The following is a 22,822-nucleotide window of genomic DNA, read 5'->3' as shown; positions in this document are numbered from 1 at the left end:
TGGCAAAAAGGGAAATGGACTAGAAATGAAACCTGTAAAGCTACACCAATTTTTTAGCGAACAAATTCTGAAGAGACAGAGGCCTATTTTCTTGTTTTCACAATCTGCTAAAATAAAAATAGTAATAATAAAACCTGCATTCTTAGTCCCTTTTTTCATCCTTTCCACCCAGTTAAAGGCAACAGCAATGCCTATTTCTGGATTTTTGCATAATACATAAATGAAAATTCTCCAGCAATTTGATATCTGGATTGGGGCTAAACCTTAACATTAGAGTGATCAATTTCAAAAGATTAATAACCATATTTATAATACATGTGTTGAAATAAATTGGTTCATGTTACAAATGTTGTAAGAACATATATTTGTATCTTCTTCATATATCCTTAGCATTCTATTCGTGTCTTATATGACTGCTATGCATTGAGCAAAATACAAGCCATTTAATTTCTTATGCTCCATTTGTCAATAAATGAGACTGTTGCTGCTTATTACTCATTAAAATGGGATTTTTTAGACTACTTTTTTTTTAATTCATAAACTTTTCTGTGGTATTCATCATCTCAGTACCTCACAAACCTTAAAGAATTCATCTTCACAGCAGTCCTATAAAGAAGTATTATTATTAATCTTAATTTACCAATGGGAAACATTAAGTGCATTGCCCAAGATCATACAGGAAATCTGTGACAGGAATAAAATGTGGGTCTCCTTAGTCTGAATCAAGTGCCTTAAAACACAGGATTGTCATTCCACTTTGTAGCTATATGTACACGACTCTTTTAAATTGACCTTCGATAGCGAGGGATGTGTGCTTTACATTTCTTTGTTTTTAAATGGTATATTTAGGAAGTATCATTGGCACACAAACATTGTTAATATTGCTTTTTCAGTTACAAAATGGATTCTTCACTTTCTGTTAAAAGACACCGTATGCAAGGATAGGATCATAAGATACTTCTATTTGGCAGGATGTTATCACTTGAACCTCCTGACACAACTCAGGGCATGGGATTTCCTTCAACTGAAAGACAATTCTGTCTTATTCGTTAACAAATCAAAGCAAGTCTATTAAAGTTATTAAACAATTGTCAGATAAGAGAGGTGTATTGTGGGTGAGTGTAGTATGTCTGAGTGTTGAATATATGGTCTGTATTTTTCCTCTTCCAGTTTTCCTGTATGCATACGTGATGCACTAATTTCTCCATAACAGTAAACTTTTTGGGGATTTGTTTTATTTTTTGAACCATCCTTTAATTTTGCCTTTTCCAATGAGACACTACCAATAGTCTAGCAGCTACTAACAGTTGAGAGATTAATTCTTCATTCCTTTGCCTGTGACCATTCCCACTGGGAAGCCCCAGGAGAATTATCAAAGGATCATTTAGTAATAAATCTCTATCCATTTTTAATATTTGATTATGTATCTTAATCTTTAATAATTGGACATGTCCACACATATGCATAAAATCACCGCTTTCTCCACACAGTTTCACCCACAACTATCCCCACTCAATCTATTTATATATACTTTTAACCCCATGGACGTAAGGTACCATTGACACATCTTATAGAGATTTTTCCCTTATGGTACTAAAAATTGAGGTTTCCAGTCCTCAATTTTTTTTATTTTTCTTCAAAGCTCACAGCATTTTCAACAAAAAGTATGTTAACCTACCTGATTGTATTTCTCCATGTTCTTTTCCTTACAGCCATAGTCATAAGCTTGCAATTGCTTTGAATACAATACCTATTAATTATATAAAATAAAGCGTTATAGCTATAGTGAAAGTCTGGAGCGATCAGAGGATAGAGAGCAGAATACAACATCTTTCATCCTGTTAAATCATTTGGCCCAATTTTGCTCTCATGCTGTTCCGGTGGTTAATTACCCTCACTTTTAGAAATGTGTGCTTTATTTCTAACCTGAGTGTATCTATCTTCAATTTCCAGCCATTGGATCATATTACACCTCTGTCTGCTAGATTAAAGAACCATCAACTATCAGAAATCTCCTCCCCATGTAAATATTTATCGATATTGAACTGAAGGACTTTAAGGAACCAAACAGTGGGCCAGATTGCTCCTGAGTGTGACACTGATTACTTCAGGTGTTACACCTGAGAGAAATTTGACCCATTGATGTAAATATGGAGTATATCCACTGATTCAATTATTCCAGATTTACACTAGAGTAAGTGAGATCAGAATCAGGCCCGTTGTGTTTATCAGTCTTGGTTATTTTCAGTAATTTAGGTAGATATGTATGCAATTAGTATATTATTAAACATTTATATTGCAGTAGTGCCTAGAGGCTAGCCAGGTCAGAGGCCTTTGGTGCTAAGCATTGTACAAGCATGTAAGAAGTTATAGCTGCTGTCCCCCCCAGAGATGCATATTTTGCATCTTAATCTAGACAGAATTCAGGAAAACAATTTTTTATCCTAAGGGTGGAGAACCAGCCATTTGTAATAATTGCTTGAATATTCTAGGCTCAGTTGAAATAAATGAGATTATTCACATATCAAGGTACTATCCCCAATGGATAATGGTGGCAGAATCAGGGTCTCTTTGATTATGCAAGGTCACTAACTTTGTATTTCTATTGGGTAGATGAGATATATAACATAATTTTATTAACATTACTTGTACTGACCTATTTAAATTCTTGCTGACCTCATGCAGATTGTTTTAAAAGATTTTGCGATTTTTGAGAGAGAAAAATCAAGAAATTATCAATCTGATCCTACAGCAATGTTGTTACCTCTTCCTGCTAGGTTTAAGGTTTAAATTCTGGTAATGTATATTCATGGCATTCCAGCTGAAGTCAATTATTAATGAAAAGCCAAAGACCACACATAAGAAGCATTGTACATTACATCTGAATTTTATTATATGTAATAGAGGAAAACAAGGATGTTTATTTGCAGTTTCAGATCAAGATCTTTGGAATGCACCAGCTTTGTTCTATGCATAATGGGTTGGATCCTGCATCACTGACTTCCAACTGGTACATGATCAATCCCAGTCAGGTGATGGTGAAAACTGGGGTAACATTTTTTAAAGCACCTAAATGAGTGAGGAACCTTAAGTCTCATTTACACCAGGTGACTTAAGACCCGATTTGTACTGATTTTACATGCTCTATTTGACTTATACAGCTTTCAAATCAAAATGTTTTTAATTATAAAAAAACTCAGGCTGCGAGCTCCTGGCCTTACTGCCCAATTCCTAAATGCATAATGTGTCATGAAGAAATCTCAGTACCTGATATCAAAGAGTTAAGGCTTTTGTAAAAATGTTGTGATAAACAGCACTCTGCCTTTGGCAAAAATAAATGATAACGTGAGACAAGACAAGTTGGGCAAGTCTCTAAGGCCTGGGTCCACAACGGAACTTGGGTGATGTATCGCTTAACTGTTAGGTTCCTAAAAAAATCACTGGAACACTGCAATTCATGAAGCCTGAGTTAGGCATCTTCTGCTCCTATGCAAAGCATGTGGGGAGCAGGCTTCTAAGAATGTGCTCCACAAAAGCCAGTACATTAGCCAGGGAGCCATCTAAGCTAGCCAATAGAAGATGCTGATGGGTGTTCTAAGTCCCACCCCTCTCTCACTGACAGGCACCTAAGTCCTGGCTGCAGGGAGATGCCTAACTCTGCTTGCAATCCACAGCTGGGAACCCATTGCCTGGACGCAGGCAGGTTAGGCGCCTAAGTCATTTCTTGTGAGAATGAGCTAGGTGCCTGCCCTGCTCCACACAAAACTTAGCTGGTGGTGGTGCCCACCATATAACTTTTAGCTTAGTGGTTAGGGCACTCACTTGCAAGTGAGAGTCGCAGGTTTAGTTCTCACCTGTGCTTGAGGGTGAAAGAGCATTTCAATCAGGTCTCCTACCTCTCAGGAGGGTTCTCTAAACACTAAGTTATGGGATATCTGATGCGGGCTCCCTCAGTCTCTCCTGTTGAAGTTGTTCCACTTTGAAAAACTACTTAAAGAGAAGCAGAAAGAGAGTGAGAATAACTCTGTAGTCTAGTAGTTAGGGCATGCACCTACAAGGTGGGAGACCCAGCATCCACTCTCCCTGATCCAATGACTTTCATTATTTAGCCACATGGGAAGAATTTCAACAGGAGAGACAGAGACTCCCACATCAGACTATCCCATTGCCCAGAAGTTAGAGCAGTCTTCTGTTTAAACCGTTTCCCTCTCTGATCAGGCAGTGGGGGGGAATTGAAGCAGGTGAATGTTCCAACCACTGAGTTATAGGTGGGCACCACCTTTTCACCCAGTTTATGAATGGAGCCTGATCCAATAGGCAGCCTCTGAGCATGCATGCTAGATCCGGCCCTGCAGGCAAGATAGGTAGATGAACATCTTCCCACCTGTTTGTGGCTCACTCTGTGGCTTACATGAGAGATAGGCACCCGGGCATCTAGAATGAGGCAGCCGCACACATACCCAGTGACAGAAACATTCGTGCCTAACAAACTTTCACCCTGAAGATTTAGGTGGTGAGTGAGTTTAGACGCCTACAAGGTCAGGCAGCTGCCAAGCAGGAGTTCTGGGGATTGCAGCAGAGCCAAAAACTGGGACTTAGGTGACTACGTACCTTTGTGGATCTGGGGCTGGCATAGTAGCCCTGACTTTGTTTCAGAGTATCAAGTATACTTATACTACATAAAATACACAGCAGTTACGAGTCAAAAGCTGAGAAATACCTGGCGCCAATGTAAGATATTCTGGACAGCTGTTCCAGCAGGAGAATGTCCTACGTACATGGCTAACCGACTCTGAAAAGAAAACATTTATTAGTCATTATAAACGTGGGATCCATTTGAAACTGAAGTTAGATTCAGACTCATAGACTTTAAAACCAGAAGGGACCAACCTAATAATCTAGTCTGGCGTCCTGCATATTGCTGGCCAGAGAACCTCACCCACCCACTCCTGTAACAGACCCATAACCTCTTGCTGAGTTACTGAAGTTCTCAAATCATGATGTAAAGACTTGAAGTTATAAGAGAATTCACCATTTACTCTAGTTTATATCAGCAAGTGACCTGTGCCACACGCTGCAGAGGAAGGCAACCCATCCCCCAACTCCACTCCCAGGTTTGTAAAGCTAGAAAGTACCTGATTCACCATTACATGAAAAAGATTAGAACCCATTAACCTTAAAATAGAAGAACAGGGAATTTATGAACAAATCTACAAAATAACTGGCTTAATGCTAAGAATTTACAGATGGCATTTTGTCCAGTAGAGGGAGTTCATGTTATGTGAAGCCACTATTACTGAAAAAACAGTTTCTGTGATAAAAAATAATTTTAAATTAATATAAAAACTAGAGTCTTCAGACCAGATACATGCATTACCTCATAACAAGCATGTATATGTAATAACAAAAACTTAAAAATTTAATTTACTATGCATTCTACTTTTTCCACAAAAAATTAAGAAAAATAATTTTTTTATGTTTATATTTTTTTAGCTATATTAGTATACTAAAAGACAATTACTTAATATTGTGAAACAGTAACTTAGATTTTACATCAAATTTGGTTCTGAACTGCAAGTCACATTACTGACTTAACCAACATCAGAAAAAGCATTAATTCTTTAGCTTCACCATTAAGAAAAGCTAACCGTTTCCTTCAGTGGCTGTTTTAAATTGCTATAACATCTTTCTGTGGTTAATTTTTTATACTGAACTTATGAAATGTTTTAGTGCAGAGACAGATCATGGTAGGGTATATTTTATAATTTAGCTTTAAGTCACTACCGTGATTCTCAGTTGTTAGAAAAATCTGAAAAACTGTCACTGTTTTCAAAAACTGGATATTTTTCTTACATCTAGATAAAACTTTTTAAATTAATTGTTTAATCTTTGTTTAACAAAAGGAAAAGGGGGACAAAGATGGTTAATCCATATTAGTTCGCAAGCTTCAGGCCATGCCATACCTCCCATTTGTGAACAGAAGCCTCCCATAGAAATCTGGAATGTGCTCTACTGAATAATCAATGGCATGAGATGGTCTATTGTATTTATTTAGACTAAAAAAAGCTTCCAATTAATGTCATCAACACCTCTGGGAAATGGAGTGCTACTTCACTCTCATGGTCTGATAAATACTGATTAGAAGCCTTATGGTGAGAAAAAAATTGTTTTATTCTTTACAAGAGTTTAGTTACAGTAAACGTTGGAGATGCACAGTTTCTTCCTGCTCCCTTCTTCCTTCAGGGTGCAGTTACAGTACATTTGCCCTTCCCCTTGCCTCCAGACAGCTCAGCTGCCTGACACGTGCAGGGGATGGAGCATGGAACTATGGCTCCACCCACTCCACCTACCTCCTTAACCAGTAGCTCATGGAGGGAAGAAAGCACTGGGCATACAGGCCCTGACACCCTCTTCTCACCTTTGTGCCTTAGAAACATGATTCAGGGAAGACTAAGATCCACACAAGGAGAAGGAGATGGAGTACTTATTCCCCCCTCCTCCATCTGCATCCCACTAAATAGGCTCATAGACAGGATAAAGGTAAAATGAATTTCAGATTAAGAAAAGGGAGCATGTATTATGGACCAGTCATTCATGGGTTAAAATTAGAGAATGTCCCAGTTGTCAAATTGGCTCTGGATCTTTAACACCTTGCAGCTGGGTAAGTGGTGTTCTGACCACAGGGCTTGTATCAACCAGTTTGAAAGATAGGGACATTTGTGAAATCTGGAGCCTCGTTTGGATTCAGACTCTTTCCTGCAACAAGGTTTTAACCTAGTATTCTGGTTGAGCCCATCACTAGTTAAAAGCCACCATGTCAAAGGAGTTCTTACTCCCTCAGAACATCACTGAGTTAGGCCAAGTATTAGACATATATTTTCTCATGTGAAAGTAGTTATGTGCTGTACACAAAGGGCGCAAACATATTTAGCTCAGAAATTATTTTAGCGTTATTTGTTTTAAAATAGTCTGTTCCATACTTACCATATTTAAGTTTTGCTCATTACGCCCAGCCACAAAAAAGAGGATACAGGCACAAAATTTACCCAGCTTGTTACAAAATAGAGTAATAGGCTTTTTCAGATGTTGATTCTGATGAAAGATTCCTTTAGTTCCAAATACAGTCTGAAAAGAAAATTATTCACATTTTTTTTCTTACTACAGTAGGTCTCTCATTACAGTTCTGTTTCATACAGATAATGTGTTGCCACCCTAGTCTTTAATGTGAGCTAAGTATTCAGAGCTTAAGGACACTCTCTGTCACCCTGTAATACTTCAGCCTCAATCCTCTCCTTTCTTGGTCAGTTTACTGAGTGATAATCATGAAGGAAATTCTCTATTATTCCCAAGACAATGACCTCTGTTTCAGAAAATATTTCAGTGGATTGTAGTAAGCCTGATTACAGGTTACAGGCAATCTTCTTCACTGTCACTAACACTCACCACATGCAAGCAAGTAAAGTCTTACTCTCTATCCTCTCACGACTCTAGTTCTAAAAGATCATGTGAGACAGAGAGCCCTGGAGTCTGACGTTCCTTACCATAGAACAGAGGCAGCGCAGGCAGTAACAATGCAAGCTTAGAGTATTAGAATTCCCAGAGAAAAATGATATTAAACTGGAGTTAAGGGTGATAGCATGTATCAATAACTTAAAAGTAAAAACATTTCAGAGATGTTGTAATTATCCTCAAAACAAGCATTTCAAGTCCAGGAAATTCAGAGTTCAGGCTACACTTAAGGGAAATCCAAACATGCTAAGATACAGAAATTCATATTTAAGGCAAACTGCTCTGCTCTGTCGCGTAGTGATGCCATGCGATAACAATTAAAGGACAATTTAAAAATTATTTTTAACTCAAAATTAAAGGATTTACTTGTAAATTCTCTGAAAATTAATTCTGTTTTCAAAAAATAAGAGCTGTCACTTTGAGGAGGATATTCTGTAGTCTTCATCTATAGCAAAGTGATTGAATTCCTGCTTTAAATTCAACTCAGTCTTAACTATAGAACCACAAACAGCACTTCCATGATATTCTTCAATTCCTTTGAAATCACTTCCAATATGATCATTCTCAGGCTTGCTCTGCATACTATAAATTGAGTGAATACATACAGGTCAAAGGGGACAGTTCTCATAGGGCCCCAGAAAGAACTGTTTCTGTGTAACTTTCACCTCCCTCCAGAAACAGAATTCTAAGAAATTGCCATGGCTGTAGCACTAACTGCAACTCTGTCCCATGTCTGGTCTCTCTGAGTGCACCCTTCAGGTGTTAGGTCTCATGCCTTTTTCTGTCCTGGGACAGAATTTTACAATTCTCCCATTCTTAGACTGAGCCTTGGGCGACAGTCCTCTATATATCAACCATGCTTATCCCGTGCTTCTGAGTGGGTTTGGACAGCTGCAATTCTTCCCTTCAGGAGCCCGTGACCAGTGGTGTACAGTGACCAGCCTTCTCAAAGAGCAGAGTTATTTGTGATGCGGTAGGAACAACGCTTTTAGAGAAACTTGATTTTAAAACAACAATCAGTCTATAGGCATATCTATTTTACATATAGGCTTGCCATCCTGTGATGGTAACCTAGGCAGGCCTAGCTTCTCCAGACATTCCAGTGGGCTCTCAGCCTTGTTCCCCTACCCCTTCTCTCTTGAGAAATGGTCACTCTGTGTGTTCTTTTGGGCTTGTAGGCTCAGCAGGAGATCGAACAGAGGCCTCAGAGGCAATAGGATTGCCACCATCCCTTAACAACTCGCGTGCTTGTTGAGGGGTGAATCGTTTTGAGCCATTCTTTTCTTTCCTGACTGTTTTTCCACATAGACTCTCGTTGAGTTAAACCAATATAGTCATCCAGCAAACACGCCAGTAACCAGGCCAACATACAATATTCATTAACCATTACAGAGCAGCTCCAACTCCATCAGAGAAAGATTTGAATAATCCAGTATTCGGGGCCAGATTTTCAACTGTGCTGAGTTTACCTCCCAGTCCCTACTAACTCTTCTAGCCCCTGACATGCCCCCCTAAGTAAGAAGGGAGCAAGAGGCACACAGCAGCTCTGCACCACCCAAGGATTCCCCTCTGTTGGAGGAATCCATGGCTGTCCCATTTGGGTAGTGCAGGTCAGGTGGAGTGGAAGTCAACAATTTGGCCCTATAGGTGGAGGAATGACATACCTTGAGCAGTGTCTCAGGAAGACTCACAAGCTTTATCAAAGGGCTTTTGGCAAATGTTATTGTGGTTACAGGCCCCAAGGCAAAGAACATTTTTATTCTTTGAGCCAAGTCGGGCCTAATTGAAAATGCTATGAAACCTGAGGAAACATAAATGATTTTGTATTATTGCAAAGCCATCGTCCCTAACTAAAATAAATAGTTACCATGCAGCACAATGAGGGTTAAAATATAAAAGTAGCCTTTTATCTGTTCAAAAGTTACACAATTGTTCTCCATGTCCACTGAAGTAGGAGGAAAGATAACGGGCTTAAGCTGCAGCAAGGGAGATTTAGGTTAGATATTAGGGAAAATGTGCTAAATAGAAGGGTTGTTAAGCTCTGGAATAGGTTTCCAAGGGAGTTTGTGGAATCCCGATCACAGGAGGTTTATAAGAACTGTTTGGACAATCCCCTGTCAGGGATGATCTAGCTTTACTTGGTCCTGCCTCAGTTCCAGGGGCTGGACTTGACTTCTCAAGGTCCCTTCCAGCCCTATGATCACAGTATCATCATCCTATCACCACCCTACATCATCACAGTAAAATGTCATCCTAAATCTTCATTTAGTGCTTATTGGGAAAAATTAAGTTTTGGGGTATTGCTCAGATGGATTCGGGTGGCCAAGAGCCAGATTATAGTTTCAACTCAATTTGATGTAGAACCAAATTTTCTATTAATCAGATTTCTGACAATTCCAGAATCTTATCTATCGAGTTTCCAAAATTCCCATAAAATATTTTCTGAGTTTTATGGTGCTCAGTTTCTAAAGTACTATGTATATGGCTATAAATTTATAACAGTAGTAGCATTCTTATGAGGTCTGGATTTGCATTAGAATTTAAAAAAAAAAAAGTTAAAAATTTTAGAACAGAGACCCTACCTATATAACATATAACCTGCAGGTTATTTAATTGTTCACATACAGAATTGTATTTAAAAGACTGTTACAATTGTGATTTAAATTCACAATGGTAGGCAAATGTTCAGATAAAAAAGAAGCACACTATTCTGTAAATATTCACACAATACCACAGTGTTTCAAAGAGCAATTAAAGTGGCCTTAACACCAATCTATAGAAGATTTATGGTACAATTTTTATTCTAAAGCTGGGATTTTCAAAGGTGCCTAGGGGAGTTAAGCATCCAACTCCTATTTATGCCTTTGAAAATACCAGCCTAAATGTATGTTTTATCATTTTTTTCTTAAGACCCTAAAATGGTTCTTAACAGAGAAGGGGAAAGTGATATTATGCAAAGAAGTAGTAACATGCTTCCTGCTCCCAACCAGCATTTCTTTTTGTCTTTTTACCAACTATTTTCCTTTTTTCAAATAGCAATGGTGCAACATGGCATATGAACCTATATCCCCCATCCACTGTCATCAATGTATCTTATGAGTAAACCAAGAACGCTCAAGTGACTGTAAATGAATCAAGTCCCTCATTGCATTCATACGCTAGGGACTGATTTGGCTTTCTGTACAGACGGTATGCACAGTAAGCAATTTGTAAATATTGGTTGAGTGGCTATATTACCGTCAATTTGTTTTTAAATAGCAGAATAGCCAACATCAAGCACCCAAAAATCCTGCAGCAGCCCCCCTAAAATAATAAGATTGACTTAAAAATAAATAATGGTTAGGTTCTTTTTTATTTGCCTTCTGGTGCTTGAGCCTCAACAGGTCACATTTTTAATCTTGTTTCCAAAATATAGCGTTAAATCATGAAAGCTGAGTTTCTCATGTAATAGCATTGACTGCAGGAGCTGGCAACAAATATTGTGAGACTTGTGAATAAAAATCACAGGAGCTGGCAATACTATATAAACCAAAGACACCTGGCAAGATTTCACACTGACCACCTGCTAAATAATAGGTTTTGATATCAACTATCTCCACCAAGAAAGTCTAAAAGGATGGCAGAAACCAATTTGTTTGCTTAGCTCAGACAAACAAAAATTGTTCTGAGAAAAGTTATCCAAATTTTGACAATTTTAGTTTAGAAAGTGTTTCTACCTTTGTCTTTTAAGCTAGGGAGAAAGGGAATTAATAACAGAAGTCCATATTCTGCTTTCAATATCCTGTGATGATGTAAATAGGATGCTATGGTACACCAGTTTGCATTCCTTAACGTACCTAAAGTTGTGCCCTCTGAATGGCCAATATAGTACAGCTCCTTTTGTCCTGTTTTATTCATGGCAAAATAGAGAACTGCTGGAAGGTCATATTTACTCATCTCATCAAAGCTACAGAGAGAAACACAAAAGGCTTACATGAATTAATTCCAATAGTCCCAAATCATCAGAACTCTCATTAGTAAATCTCAGGTTTCTTAGCTTAGTAAAACAGGAACTTTTCAATGACTTAGGCCATGTCTACACCACAGAGCTAACAGTGGCACAGCTGTACCAATACAGCTGTGCCATGCTAAGATCTCTAGCATGGCTGCTCTATGCCAAAGGGAGAGAGCTTTCCTGTCGACATAGTTAAACCATCCCCAATAAGTGGCAGCAGCTACGTCGGTGGGAGAGTGTTATTTTTCCACACCCCTGAGTGACATAAGTTATACCAATAAAAGTGCTACTGTAGACATAGCCTAAGTCAAACCATTTAGAGATTTGGGTTCTTTGCCTCACTTCAGAAAATATGGCAGCTCTGTCTCCAGAGGCCTTAGGAGACCTGTGCTTAGTGGTATGTGCCAAAGCACCAAGCCATGAGCCTCTCCCCATGCCCCTGAGGAGCTACAGACTGGAGAGTCCTTCAGTCTCATACAAGCTCTAATACTTGGACTCTGAATAGGTGTTTGTTCCTTTTTTGCTGCATTGCCATTGGTTATCCATATCATTTTATCCTCCCTCCCTCCTACCATGGCAGCCCTTCAGCTGCCCCATCCCACTATCACTGTTTAGTGTGCTTCTTATCTTCCTTTTCTTCCTCCTCTCTTTACCCACATCCTTCCCTTACTCTCACAATCCCTTCCCACCATTCCTCTCCCACACTTCAACCCCAGTGAGTGCCCCCTCCCCTGTACCTTTTTATCATCTTGTCCACCCTTGTTCATTGTAGGCCACCTCCCACCCCTCGGGGCACTACCATTCTGGGCTAGATGTGAACTAATAGTGTGAAAGGGAAAGAGTCCCCTATCCCATTATCTATCCCCCCAAGCCAGCCAGTCTTCAAGGAATCAGTCAATTCCATTTTTAATAGTTCTCATTAATTCAGTCTACCTGAACTCCCAGAACTTTTGTTGGTAAGGCTTAAGCGTCTTGTGTTTTTGAGACCAAGTATTCCCTCTGCTGTTTCCCAACCAAACATCAAAGCCAGCGTCTGCTAGCAAGAAGCCCAGGCTGTTGTTGTCCAGGTTTGAAATCCAGTGGGTAGCATCTCCTACGAGTGGATGTTGCAAAAACACTACTGGCTTTTGCCCTGAAAAGGAAGAACTTTTTATTAGGGCACGGCTGTGACTAAATGGTAGTGAAAGTTATGTTACAGAGTTTGGTATAACGGGACCTTCAAACTTTATTTTGTAAAAGTCTCATTGAAATGCAAAAAACAAAAAAAACAAGAATATAAGCTGAGTATGACTGGGTTTTTCATGCTGATTTGATGAAAAGTGAATTGATAGAGAAAGAATAATAAGAGCTCAAAATCACCTCTTTCAACAATTTCTCACTGGACTGTATCACTTTTTGTAACCCTTTTGCAAGAAATATAAAGCTCTGGTATCTGACCTTTGCCCACCTTATTTCTCTGCATCTCTTCTAACTGAGGTTGAAATTCCTGTGTGTCACAGGATGGCTGGCCCCTGTAAATGAAGTACATCCATGGTCCCTGTGCCAGAATAGGTTCTCCCATTTGGCCAGTTAAGAGGGCGGGGCAGTACCTAGACTATAAAGGATCAAGGAGAATTGAGACTCCTTCACTGAGACTCCTGCCAGCTGACAGGTTATTTCATCACTGCTAAACGTGGAGGGTTATTCTTGGTGTACTTCCTCTGAGTGACCTTGGCAGCATTAAGACAGAATAACTTCCCAGTTGCATGGAACGTGTGATTATCAGGTGTGCTGAACTGCTGATATAAAAGTGCATCAGGGGACTACTAAGGTTTTGTGCTTGATGAAGCTGGGGATGTGTTAATTTTTGGTATTTGTTGAAGAAGGAAGTGAAAGCCTTATGGAGTGTTGTAGTCTGTTAGAGACATAGTAGGCAAAAGGAAAGTGAAAAGAATGTATGTGCATTTCCCTTCTTATTTCCATTCTTTAGAAGTTTTCGGTGGAAGGAGTGTGTTCTGATGCAATTTTAACTGCCACTAAACAAAATTTTGTTTGCAAATTTAACTAGAGATAAAGTAACATGACACTATGGCAAGTGTTACCTGGTGGCACTGTTATACACGGTCTTCCAAGGTTTTTCTCTTACCATGTGAGCAAGTTTTGACTCTTGGAAACACATGCAATATCGTTTTTAGTTTTGGATTATATATAATTTTTGTGTGGGAACTAGAGCTGGTCAAAAGACGGAATTTCTATTCTGTACAAAATTCTGAAAAATTTCATTCCATTTCAGAACAAAAAACCAGAATTTCAAAATCTTCTGAAAGTAAATCTGAGAAAAGTTGATTTAAAGTAATGCAAATTTTTTTTTGAAAGAAATTGAGCCTGCAAGCTCAAGCTCTAAAACTCCTGGCTCAGCCATGGCTCTCAGGCTCCCTAGTCCTCGTCAATCCTGTTTGGGCTTCCAGGTTCCCAACTCTGCAGCAGAGAACCTGAAAGCCCTGAGAACCTCCACGGCAAGGAACCAGGGCTTCCAAGCTTCCAATGATGTGGCAGGGACCCTGCAAGCCTTGGGATACTCCACATAGCCAGGATGACTCAGGGCTATGGAACCTGGAAAACTGGGCTCCCGAGAAGCCCACCATGTAATCTGGTGTACTGGTGAATCCCCAGCAGTCCATATAAATTAGTGAATCCAATACACTTTGCTGACATTGAAAAGCATAAAACATGCAGCTATATATACAGGAGTGCAATTTAGGGGACTGGTTTTAGAAACTTGGCCCACCAAGCCTTCCTTACTTCAAACAAATAAATCATACCTGTGTTCACACTGTTCTTCCCACTAGGAATTCTGTTAACACTAAGGATATATCCATCTTCTGTTAGAACTTCATGTTCCTCACTGGGGTATCCATGATATCTGATAATTTCAGACTGTGGGAAGCAAATGAAGGCTTGTTTATACACATCCATTTTCCACACTGTGTGCACGCTGAGGTCTCTTTGAGGAAACATTAGTCCCAATCCACGTATTTACTCAGGGTATTGCTCAACACAGGAAGGACAAAGAGAAGATAACCGTATGCCATCATTGTGATCTTCCGGTTCCCAAGGCTGCTGGGGACTAGTTTGTTTCCCTCGGGTTCTAATTATGCTAGCTGGTAATGGCCCCAAAGCGATTACTGAATCACAGCAAAACTCTGAGCCCTCACTTTAACCCAGGGGAAAGAGATGGCCAGGAAGGGCTGTTGCTGCAATATGCTATAATGCCACCATAAAAGGGCACCTGGGATTCCCCTGGATAGTGTAGCCTCTAGACTATATGAGAGTCAGATTTCAAGGCTGCATCTCTAAAAATTATCAAGAATTACAATCTGTTCCACACTTAATCTCTAGGATTTGACCATCACTGAAACGCAAACATCGAAATCAAGAAAATATTGATTATATATATATATATAAAATCTACTGTATTTAAATTTTTCAAGAATGGCCTTCGCCATAGTGCTGGTATCTAAGTACTGAACAGATTAGCGTTCTTTGGTTGATAGGGACTTGGCTAAGGATTAAACAATATATCTCGTTGAATAGCTTTAGGCTAATGTTTTTTTTCTGGTTAATTTCACCTTTTGGACATCTGAATAGTTGAATCCTTTCTGTGGTATTTGATCAGCTCCAGAGATGGTCTAATACTGGTCAGCTAATATATTTTGATTATTTATTAAATTGGTCAAGTATTTATTAAATTGGTCAAGTATACAGTATACATACACTGGATACTTAGTATTTGACTGGACCTATTGCACATTCAGAAATCTATTAGCAGAAACGGTGTTCAGTACAGGGCTTGTTTTCAAGCAATGCCACGTTAGCTAGATTTGTGGATAAAAAGCCAATAAAATGTATAGTAAAAAAGATGACTAGTGTCCTAGCCTGACTCAGACAATTCATTCCCTCTTCATTCATAAATCTCTTGAAAAATGAGAAAAAAAAAGGCTCCCTGGATGCTGGGAAGCAACATTCTACATTTAAAATGAGACAGCTTCAATTCCTACAAGCAGCATAATATGGATATATTCGTCTTGTTATGCAAGCTTCCTGTATAGGTTTAGGACCTTAGTGTTAAAGAAGCTCCCTTAATGCTACAGTGCATAAAAATATTTTTGCAAAAAATGAATGGTCTCAACTTGAAAAATAATGTAATAACTTACTCATAAAAACTGTTGCCTTCAACCTGAAACAATTTAAAAAGGATCCAGACAGCAGGTTTGTGGTCTCAGGTAGCCTTTATTGTCAGAGCCCAATTTTTGAGGGACGATATCTAACATCCTAGAAGCATGTTTTTACAGTAGAAGGGTTTAATTTATTTTAGATTGGAAAATAGTCTCCACCAACTCTACTGGGGATCTGGCTGTCTGGCAGTCAAAATCCTCAAGACAAAGTATCTAGGTCCTTAAATTCCTTTCCTGTCCCAGTGCACCAGGTGCCTCCTCTCATTCAAATCCCTTCTCAACCCCCTGCAATCCCACAAATACTAAGCCTTGTCAGAGGAAGCCGTCATCACCACAATATCAAAATGCTCTAAATAATTTTGACTATAGTTTACAGCCGCTACCCAGATTCCCACTGATTTCAGTAAGAGCTGGATCAAGCCTTAAGAGTACTGTTCATAGACAATGCGAGTCAGTGGCAGAGTTGGGTACAGAATTCAGGAGTCCTGATTCCCAGTGCCCTAAAGCAACTACTCTCCTATCCTTTCAGCCAAAGGTGAGGTGGTGGCAGCACCAATCTAACGCTAACATGATGTCTTTATTGATGTGATTTTATACAAGGTATAGCTACTGTACACATGGTCAGAGCTTGTACTCATTGTGATCTGGACTCTAATAAAATTAGTTTGGCATGCAGACCATTATCAATGATGTTGTATTACTAATAATTCAATCCATACTTTAGAGAGAGAAAATTACATAACTTACGACATTCATAAAGCATTCTGGATCCACCATACTCTTCCTTAGTATTTCTTCTACATTTTTAGTGTTCCATCTTATGAATTCTTCTGAACATATAATTCCTTGGAACAAATATGCCAACATAATAAACAGCTGCATCTTGGACCTGTGTGAAACAATTCATTTATCTGTTAATAGGAATATCTCTCTGCTTTTAAAAAAAATGGTACTATTTAATTTCAACTAACTCAAAAGTAAATACCTGCACAAGGAAAAGCTGACTCAGCTCCTTGGCCTGAGGGAAGCGATGCTGTGAAAGTGAAGAAAGTGCTATAGAAAAATGCCAGTAATTCTGACTCTGCCCTTTGTAGGGGGCAAGTGACCTCTGCTTGTCAAGTTAGTGACTCTTATTGAAATACTTCTAGATACCCAAGTAGTAGCAATGATCATAAACATTTTCTTCTATCTTCTTATAGCCATAGCACTGTGTCCCTTCCTCTCAGAAGTGGACCTTTCCCATAGTAATCCATGCCTCTGTCAACTAGGAATTAGACTACTGCAGCCTGTTCTACAATAGGTTGACTATGAATGCCACAGAGAAGCTTTTCTGATAGTGACACAAAGCAATAAGAGCACACAACACCAAGCCTCTGGACCCTATGTTGCTCCACGTACAATAAATTTCATTTCACAGTTCTACTCTTCATCTTCACAGAACTGATTGGGCTAGGCAGGACCTTAGTTACCTGCAGGAACTTTGCATGCTTCCAATATTGGTATCAACACTGACACTTTGGCTGAAAAGCTGGTGAAACTTGGGGACTGAGGGTAGGGTGTGCTTGTTGCAGGGCTTCAGATATGGGAATTCCTGACTGCAGACCAGAGTGAATAAAAGTATTGCATCATTCAGCTCACAGTGTAAGACTCCATTCTTTCACAGAGTTTTCCTGACTAAATGTAGCTACCAAATGGCCTGATAGCCATTCTCTCTTTCTGACACAAAGCAGCACAGAAAATAACTTTTCAGAAAATGTGATTTGTCAGTGGGATCAAGGACCTGGGAATAACTGAAAGCTATTGTGTTTCTAGTACTTCTTGTATCCAGTGCCTACCCCATCCGTCACAATGGAGAGAGTGGAAGAGTAAGACATCATAAAAAAGAAAATAGTAGTAATTTTTCAGCTGAATAAAGTTTGCGGCTAATATGCATGCAATACAATGATGCATCAATCATTACAAACTCACCTCATCAAGGCTTGGTTTGTGTTTTCAGGTCCCTTTTACTGCTTCCCAAAACACTCATTAAAGGCTGGATTGTGTCTTTTATTACTTTTTTTAAGAGGTGTTTTGAAATTTTTCATAAAAAAAACTAAAAGAAAAACCAAGGTGAGTTTGTGTATGAACATTTTTGTTTTGGTCCAAAAAGGCATTTTCCATTGAAAAAAAGGTGTCATCCTGCTCTACCATTTATGGCACAGCCCTACATGGGGGGCAGTTTGGATCTGCACCACCCCAGGAAGGGGAGTAGGAAGATTGTGCACATAATCAACTCCATTAGGATAGACCAGTTGTACCCCCACAGTACACTAATCTGGCTTTGCTTGCCCATGCACAGAGGAGCAGGTCCAAGGCCCCACATCTTCCCCTTCTCAGTTGTATGCATCTATTTGTGCTCTCCAGAGCACAGGGAATGCTTTTGTGGGAGGCCTTTGTACAGCTGCACGAGGAGAGGCTTCTTCCATGCACCTCTGTCCCTGTGCAGCCAAGCAAGGGTTCAAAAAGTGCAAAAGTTTACAGTATTGCCATCCTCAAGCCTTCAAAAACCATGAGTCAAGCCCCCAGCATTATGAGTGTCTTAAAATGCATGAGATTATTTTTAAAAACAATAAGTGTGGGTTTCTTTTTATTTGCTTCCTGGTTTCTGAGCCCGTGAGTGCACTCGATTCATGCTTTCAACCTTTTCTCCACAACCAGGAGGGGTGGAAAATTCCTGTTTTTAAACAAAAGATGAGATTCTTATGCAATTTCTTGATTCAAGAAGCCTGGTCTTTGGGGAAATCACCAAATATTTTACGATGTGTGAGAGCTGGCAACAAAGCCACCCCCCTAAGGAAGTCAGTCTAAGAAGTCATGGATTTGGCCCTACTAAATTCACATCCATTTTGGTAATGTCACAGTCATAGGATTTTTAAAATAGTCAGTTTCACAGTTCCAGATGTTTACATGGACCCGTGGGGGTCCCAACCCAAAGGAAATGGGGGGGAGTCACAAGGCTATTGTGGGGTGGGTCATGGGATTGCCACCCCTACTTTGCACTGCTGCTGGCAGGACTTCTGCCTTCAGAGTCGGGCACCCGCAGAGCAGCTGCAGCTGGCCAGGCACCAAGCTCTAAAGACAATGCCACAGCCAGCAGCAGTGCAGAAGTGAAGGTTGCAGGGTCTGGGGGGAGTGGGTTACCATTCATCTGGGTTTTCCCAGCAGCTTCCTGCCCGGTTTTGGAGGTTGACAGCTCAGGCAACAGCCTCTCCACCCGGATCGGGGGGTATCCCAGCCAGCAACCGCAGGGTTTCCTGCCTCCGGGGGAGGCTCCTAGAGGTGGGTCTGACCCAGCTGTGGCCCACAGTAGGAGCCCTCATTTGGAGCACCCCAGCCCTGCCCCTCCCCTACAATAGCCAGATTTCACGGGAGAAATCAGATTTCACCATCCATGAGATATTTTTCATGGCTGTGAATTTGTAGGGTCCTAGTCATGGAGGGAAATGGGCAACAGTTTTTACGTAAGAGGAGATTTTTTTTAAAAAAAACTCTCATGAGTATCAAGATAACTTTCCAAATGTGCTGATGCAGCAATATCTTCCTGAGTCATCTGTCAGCTAGACTGGAACAAAACAGTTGTGAAATAGCAAGGGCCCAACCCCTGGCATTAGCCCACATTCCAAGCAGTCAGGCTACGTGTGTGTGGGGGAGAATTCCTTCATGATTGGAAGGGAAGGAATCCTCTCCTGTAGACCACTGTTACATGAGCAAAGAATACACATGTGCCACCCCAACTCTGCAGCTCCAATCCTTCTGCTTACTTCAGACAACTTTGGTCACTGTAAATCAATATAATAAAGTTTACTAATTCGTGACCTTGATATTATTTCTTTGGATATCTACATGTTAGCGAATGGTGTCTGTATATGCATTTGGGGGCACCTTTGAAATCACTAAAAGATGTACACCAGGACACAACTCCACCATCATATTTATTATGTAATCAACAGGGTGGGTCAGAAAAAATAATTCTATTCTGCAGAAAAAAGGGAAAGAGATTTCAGAATTTGTTTTCATTCTACATTGGAACAAAACAAACAAAAAAAAGAGACCTCCTGAAACTTTTTGCTAAAAAAGAGAGAGAAAGAGTCCCACCGCAGAGCACCAATAGCCCAGTGATTTGGGCACTCACCTGGGACGTAGGAAATTCACTGCCTGTGAATCCAGCAGCAATCCCTCCCGCAATCTAAACGAGTGCCTGAACCACTGGGCTATTGGCTATTTTGGGGTCTCTCTCTTGACCTGAGAAAGTTTCAGACAAAAATATTTAATCAAAAAATTGCCAATCAGTTCTAATAATCATTCCACACCAGCATAGCCAGAAAAGATGTAGCAGCAGAATCTTGTAGTGGGGGCTCATATTGTTAACCCTCAGTGCTCTTTTAGCTTAATTATATAGTGATTACTGAGGGGCAGATCCTGTTTCCTGCTCTATGGCAGTGGAGTATCCTCTGGTAGCAGAACTGATGTTCTAGCTTGCTTCTGCCTACTTTTGGAGCCCAGCTGGAGAGACCCCTTCCCTGCAGGTAGCGATTTTCCTTAGTGCTCTCATCCTATTACTATTTGGCTTTGCTGATATACTGAAATTCCTCAATGTACTTCTCTTAGTTGCCTTTTAAACCAGATACAGAGTATCAATGAAACTAACGTGCCATGGCTTCTGCCATGCCAGTAGCAGGAACAAAGACTCAACATTATGAGAGTCTGGAAGCTTAAATAAATACATTAATAATAATAATAAATTGGCCTCCTCACAATACCCTGCTACTAATGCCCTCATTAAATGAAATTATTCCTTCTGGGTTCTGGTTCATATTCAGCTTAAAATTGTTAGTCTCATAATTACATTTGAACAATAATAATATAAACTATTACTACTAGGGCTGTTGGCACATAGTAGAGAGTTCTTCAACCCAGCACCTAGAGGATCAGCAATAATCACCTTAATAATCCAACAAAAACAACCAGATGTGGGATGTGGGAGACCTGGGGTCAACTGCCTGGCCTAAATCAGGCAGATCAGGAAATTGAATCTCAATCTCCCACACTCCCATTACACTATTCTGGGGTGTGGGTGGAGAGCTGCATGAGCTGCTGTTCCATTCTGGACCTGAGAAACCTCCTGCTCAAAACAGATAGATTTCTGCGGAAAGTTTTGGTTTTGATGAACTGGCATTTTCTGAGAAAAATAAAGTTCCCTACCTACTCTAGCTGGAAGTACCAGAGCTACATCTTCAATCCTCATTCTGCAGAAGGTTGATGGGTCAGTGAGTACCTAAGCTGTACCGATTCTGGGCCTATGCCATCACTCAACCAGTTCTGAGACATGCACACAATATCCAGGATTGAGGACTGGTCTGCACTACAGTTAGGTCGACATAATGCAGCTTATGTTGACCTAATTATGTCAGTGTCTACACTACAGCCTTCTTCCTGCTGATGTAAGTGTCCTACTACACCAATATCATATCTCTGCCTCTGAGAGGCGTCAGGCTTACGTCGGTGTAGTGAGGGTGACGCAGTGTCTATGCAGACAGTGTCCCCCTTACATTGGCTGTTTTATTGATTTCAGGTCAGGAACCATGAAATTGACAAGACTGTCTGGCTCCTGGCTGGGAGCTGGCGGGGAGGAGCCCAGGCTGTTGGGACTCCACTCCCACCGGCAGCTGGGCTCCCGGCTAGGAGATACGTGGAACTGGCTCTTAGCCCTCCCCACTGCTTTTCTTCATTTACTGGAAGCAATCCTGGTGAAGATATACAGCATCGACAGAAGGAGGGTGGTGTGGACATTAGTCACCACAGTAATTATTGCGGTAGCTATAAGTTGACCTAACATAAGTTGACTTAGGTTTGTAGTGTAGACATGCCCTGACTGACAGAATCATTGAAGTCCTTAGCTTCATTCACAAGCAGAACTGTCATCATTCAGCCATAAAAAAACCCATGCTGTAGGGATCTGAAAGACCTTTCTGTTCAGGCTATATGAGTATTTCTCAATAAGAGTTCACCCTCCCCCCCAAATGTAGAAGAAACCTGAAACAAGCCATCTTCTAAAGGATTACTGCCCAATTCTCCCATCCTTATATGGTGAGGTTTTCCAAAAAAAAGCCCCACCACATATAAAAGACACAAAAGCCATTACAGTGCCTGTATAGTCGCAAAAATTGGACACACTGGTCCCCTTTACAGTATAGCTTCCTCTTCTTGCTACCACAAAACAGCTTTACCACTATTAAATTGTGTGTCCAATTTTTGTCAGGGAAGCTTCACCATGAGAGAGCAGGCATTTGCATTCCTTTGTCCTCAGGTTTAAAAAAAAAAACATCAAGGAAGATGAAATTGTTGAACTGGTGATCTCTTTTAGCACTTTCCAGCAGGAGAAGTAGCAATTCACACACACACACACACACAATCTGCCAGCACCAACCTTACTGAACAGAAAAGCAGAGAACTCTTTTTTCACACTCATAATAAGCATCAGAAACAAAGACACTATGCACTCCGTGCAGTTTATTCTTATTTTCATTTAAATAGGTGACAAAATAAAGAAATCATGAACTCACATATAAAAGAAACTTAACTTTGCTTCAGTTGTCTTAGTCCCTCCTTCTATCCGTAGTATTCAGACTGACTCCACCTGATTCACTGTGGGAAGAAAATGCCAGGTGCAGGTAATCAAAATGCATTAATCACTTAAGAGCAGCAGTGAGAATTGCTATTTGTTGCCAGCATACACAGCAGGGTGTGTTTAAGGCCACATTGGATGGTAATGTAAAAGTAAAAACAAAATTATAATGAAATTTGTTTTCCTTTCAGCTGTGTGGAAAAACCTAGTCTGTCCCCTTTTATTTCTGATTCTTATCAGATTGACTGCATCAACCTGTTGGGATTTCATGTTATATATTTTAATATACTGACTTTTGGGATTATTTTTAAAAAATCTTTCTGATTTTTTTTTGTAGATTTTTTTACGAACATTCGCTAAGAAATGATAAGATGTATCAAAACAATGAAAACATGCTATGGTGTCAGAAGCAAACTTTTTCAAATTATGATTTTGAAAGTA

General features: G+C 40.0%; 1 protein-coding gene across 3 annotated transcripts in view; it reads right to left on the bottom strand.

The window, feature by feature from the left end:
* Positions 1–22,412, bottom strand: part of LOC137156124 (putative lysosomal acid lipase/cholesteryl ester hydrolase) — a 23,850-nt gene extending 1,438 nt beyond the window's left edge. The window contains exons 1-10 of one of the 3 annotated variants that reach the window (XM_067552793.1): positions 22,320–22,368; positions 19,889–19,998; positions 16,465–16,606; positions 14,305–14,419; positions 12,437–12,635; positions 11,346–11,455; positions 9,174–9,310; positions 6,985–7,125; positions 4,721–4,792; positions 1,679–1,750 (exon numbers count right to left, since the gene is read on the bottom strand). In XM_067552793.1, the coding sequence (XP_067408894.1) occupies positions 1,679–1,750; positions 4,721–4,792; positions 6,985–7,125; positions 9,174–9,310; positions 11,346–11,455; positions 12,437–12,635; positions 14,305–14,419; positions 16,465–16,599 (981 nt within the window). In that variant the 5' untranslated portion in view covers positions 16,600–16,606; positions 19,889–19,998; positions 22,320–22,368. Of the gene's footprint in view, positions 1–1,678; positions 1,751–4,720; positions 4,793–6,984; positions 7,126–9,173; positions 9,311–11,345; positions 11,456–12,436; positions 12,636–14,304; positions 14,420–16,464; positions 16,607–16,702; positions 16,734–19,888; positions 19,999–22,319 lie in introns of those variants that run through there. The other 2 variants (XM_067552792.1, XM_067552794.1) reach the window with 2 other exon arrangements.
* Between the last annotated feature and the right edge of the window lie 410 nt (positions 22,413–22,822).

Source organism: Emydura macquarii, unplaced genomic scaffold (genome assembly GCF_026122565.2).
Source record: "Emydura macquarii macquarii isolate MOO-44397 ecotype Brisbane River unplaced genomic scaffold, CSIRO-AGI_Emac_v2 contig_1390, whole genome shotgun sequence".
NCBI lineage: Eukaryota > Metazoa > Chordata > Testudines > Chelidae > Emydura > Emydura macquarii.
Note: the sequence above shows the minus strand (reverse complement) of the source record. Positions and strands in the feature narration are given on the sequence as shown.